General features: G+C 31.4%; 1 protein-coding gene across 1 annotated transcript; it reads right to left on the reverse strand.

Moving 5' to 3' along the window:
* Positions 1–2,081: 2,081 nt before the first annotated feature.
* LOC126703182 (uncharacterized) lies at positions 2,082–3,117 on the reverse strand. The gene is made up of 2 exons (XM_050402113.1): positions 2,911–3,117; positions 2,082–2,572 (listed from the first exon to the last, which is right to left on the reverse strand). The coding sequence occupies exons 1-2, from the start codon at positions 3,043–3,045 to the stop codon at positions 2,345–2,347; spliced, it is 363 nt and encodes a 120-aa protein (XP_050258070.1). The 5' UTR covers positions 3,046–3,117; the 3' UTR covers positions 2,082–2,344.
* Positions 3,118–3,942: the final 825 nt, after the last annotated feature.

Below are 3,942 nucleotides of genomic sequence, written 5' to 3' on the forward strand. Positions count from 1 at the left end.
AACTAGACTCCACATAGCCCAATAAGGGAAATGATTATCTTTTTCCCTTATTGGGATGTTTAAAAAATTAAGTAGAAGGAGTGGGAATAGATATCCCTCATTTTTATTTGGATGTTTTATAAATTAGAATGGGAATTGGGGAGAGAAAATGATAAATTAGCATATAAATTGACAATTGTACAACTATTTTGTTAAATATAAAGAAGTAGATATAAATTGACATCATAAGGATAAAATTGACAATTTAAATATTTTTAATATAAGTGAAATCCGTCATTCTCCAAATTCCCCAAATTTGAGGGAATTAAAATATGAGATTTGGATGAGTAAATAAAATCCCCCAAGCTCGTTTCCCCTCCCTTTAAAGACATTCAAATAGGGTAAATAAAACCCCCCAACCTCACCCCTTTTCTCTTACTCCACTCCCCTCTCAAACCATCCAAATACACCATAAGAGTATAAAACCCCTAAAACCTACAAAATAGAAAAAGTATCTAATAACTTTCAAAATGAAAAAAATACTCTCAAAATCTTCAAAACGACCAAAATATTAATTTTTGAAAAGCTCCAAAATGACTAAAATACCACAACAACCTTCAAAATAATAGATGACACTTCAAAATGACCAAAATACCCTCAAAAACCTCTTAAATGATAGAAATACTACAAAACATTTTAAATGACCAAAATACTCTCTAAAAGGAACCATAATGACATAATACCCTAAAATCTCCAAAATGATCCAAATACCATCAAAAACTCCAAAAATACACCTAAAAACCTTTAAAATGGCAAAAATGAAAAATCTTTAAAATGAATAAATACTCCCAAAAACCTCTAAATTAAATAACCAAAATACCCTACAAACTCTTAAATAGATAACCCCCCCTCTCTCCCCCAAATCTCCAAAATGATCAAAATACCTTCAAAACTTCCAAAATGACTAAAATAACATTGAAACTTCCAAAATGACTCAAATACCTTCAAGATCTCAAAATATAATTGAAACACTCCAAAAACCACCAAAATGACAAAAATATCCCCCAAAAACGAATGATTAAATACCTCCCGAACTCTCCAAATTGACCATAATATACCTCAAAACTTTAGGAATCATCCCAAATATTTAAAATTTGCACAAACCCAACTTACAACTAATTTTTTTTAATTATTTTTATTGGAATTAAAAATTAATAATTTGGTGGTAGTTTTTTTCTTTTATTTTTATTAAAGCTTCATTGATAGTTTTTATTAATTGTTTTAGTAATTTATCGGGTTGCACTTTCATTGTGCTTATTAGTACAATTTTCAATAGTTTTATTTTTATTTAGCTTATTTTAAGTTAAATTTTGTTGATCTATATTAATGTTTTAAGATGTTGAATTAAAAGTTGTTATTTAATATCTACACAAATAAAGGAAAATTTGTGATTTTTTGTATGAACTAAAAGTTGGAAAATATTTTTTAGAACACTTTCAGGAATACAACCAAAAACATAGGAAATAATTAAGTATTTTTAGAATGTTTCCAATTGAAAAGGTTTTATGCTAAAACAAACAAAGCCTTAATTCAATTTTGATTCTCTCTTTTCTCTATTCTTTAAATGAGGTTAATACTGGTAATTATTAAAAATAAAAATTGAACTTTTATATTCTTCATAGATATGTTTATCAAAATTTTTTTTTTTGGACAAATGAGAAATTTTGTGGGAATCATCAAGAATTTTTTAGCAATTTATCACCAATTAAGAGGGTATTCAAATTCTACTTATTAATATTATTAAATCTTGAAAAATGTTCGAAATAAGTCATGAACTAAATGACAAAAATTGCTATTTCTCTTTTTTTTCCCCTTTATAATAAGTGGGGAGAAAGAAATTCAAACCTAGGTTCTCATCACTTGTTATTGACATCTGACAAGTTGATAAGATTTTCGGTCATTAAGCCAAATCTCAAAGTAGAGAAATTATTACATACACCTGGTATATTGTCCTTATCTCTTAAATAATAGTGTGTCTTATATGTGGACTCATAAGTAGGGTCCATCTTTATGCGAGAGGAAGGCATAATACACTAGCTAAGTGCACTGAATAATTTCACCGGATAATATCATAATCATATCTGAACAATGAGTTTTGAGGTCGTAGCTCGACAAGCTAAAAGAGAGAACAACGAAGATATTCAAGTAGAAATTCACTCCCAACATGCTGGATAAATTAGTTGCACTGTTTTCTCCCACACATTAGACCTCATAGTTCTTAACTTCTAATACTTCGAAGGGAAGAGAGAAAAACATAAAGGAAGTGCAATACATATAGTATATTAAAAGGCCAGAAGGAAAGCTCCTAGTTGTGATTCATAACAGGGTACTTCTTAGCATTCTTGACTATTTTTGTCAGAGCAGCTTGTCCAAGATCTAGCCCACAAACATCAGCAAGACGTACTAGATAGAGCAGAACATCTGAGATCTCCTCTTCTAAATGCTCCTTATCATCAGAACTCCAGTTGGGTAGACCTTTTGCAACCTCTCCCTTCCACTGGAATATCTCTGATAGCTCTCCCACCTCTCCCACCTGCACTAACCAATCCAAATATTCATCAAACAACAATCTTACATACACAACTTTTTTCGAATGTTCTTGAGGTGATCAAATTGTGGTTAATACAAACATTATTTTTACATGAAACAACCACATACACTACTTTTATCGTACTACTAATAATAACTTATAACGTAAACAGTTGTAAAACCAATTTAAAAACTTATTGTTCATCAAAACGACGAAAAAAAGAAAAAGAGGAGGGGGGAGAGAGATTGTATAAGAAAAATGAATTGAAATGGTTATTTAGTGTATCATTGCATTGGCTAATGATAATTCGTACTTGGTTTAGATATACACAAAGTGCTTACTAGTGCTAGAAGGAGATTTCTAGGACTGTGATATTGATCCCATCCTCGTACTTCAGCAAACTCAGCAAGCCGATCTCTAAGCTCTTGAAGAGAAACATCCTTTGATTTTCTTGAGCACCCATTAGAGTTCTCCATCTCCTAGCTAGAGTTTTCTCTTAGTTTTACACTTTGCCTAACTCATGCATGTTTCCAAATATAAAGACAAGGAGAGGGGGCCTCCTTTCTTTATTTTCTTTCCTTTTGTTTTTATTTATTTATTTTACTCTTTGTAATTTAAATGTATTGTTGGGTATGGTGGAGAAGCACTTGAGTGCTCCTACAGAACAGTAATCATGTGAAGTGTGGCAAGGACACTTTATCTTTTCTTTTCATCCATGACTTGAAATCACTTATTGGCCTGCAAATTCTTTTCTAGGAATACTGCCAGCATTTTGCCTATACCAAAAATGGCTATATGTTAGATCACACGTATAGTAATTTACCTTGTTTCTAGAAATCTAATCTCAAATCCTTCATTAGAACCTAGCTTTGCTCCACTAAAATTTGGATAAAAAGAGAATTTTAGACTTACATAATTGAAGAACCCTAGAGGGATTCTGTTTTTGTTTGCTTCTTGATTTGATATGGAGAAAAGAAATAGTTATCTTTTTGTCGCTTTGCGTAACTAGACAATTGGATTCCAGTGTGGACAGCTTTACGACATAAAGTGTTAATCAAATCCACAAACTCATTAAACATATATAATATAGGAAACAAGCAATGATGTCTCTATGTGACAATCAACATGTCGGCTATGCTCTCTCTGCCATGGAATTCTACCCATAACAACACTTTGGAATTCAGTGTATTCCAGAAAAATTATCCACATGCATTAGCCTCAACCAAACAATACACATAACAATGCCTCAATTTTGTAGAGAAAACGTGTTTGTTGACTGCACGCAACATGAAGCTTTCCACATAACCAAGCACCAAGGTGTCCATGGACAAAGATCCTCTTCAGTTCCGTTTTTGTTTTTGTTTCTTATTTTA

The sequence above is a fragment of the Quercus robur genome, chromosome 10, assembly GCF_932294415.1.
Source record: "Quercus robur chromosome 10, dhQueRobu3.1, whole genome shotgun sequence".
In the NCBI taxonomy this organism is placed as follows: Eukaryota; Viridiplantae; Streptophyta; class Magnoliopsida; order Fagales; family Fagaceae; genus Quercus; species Quercus robur.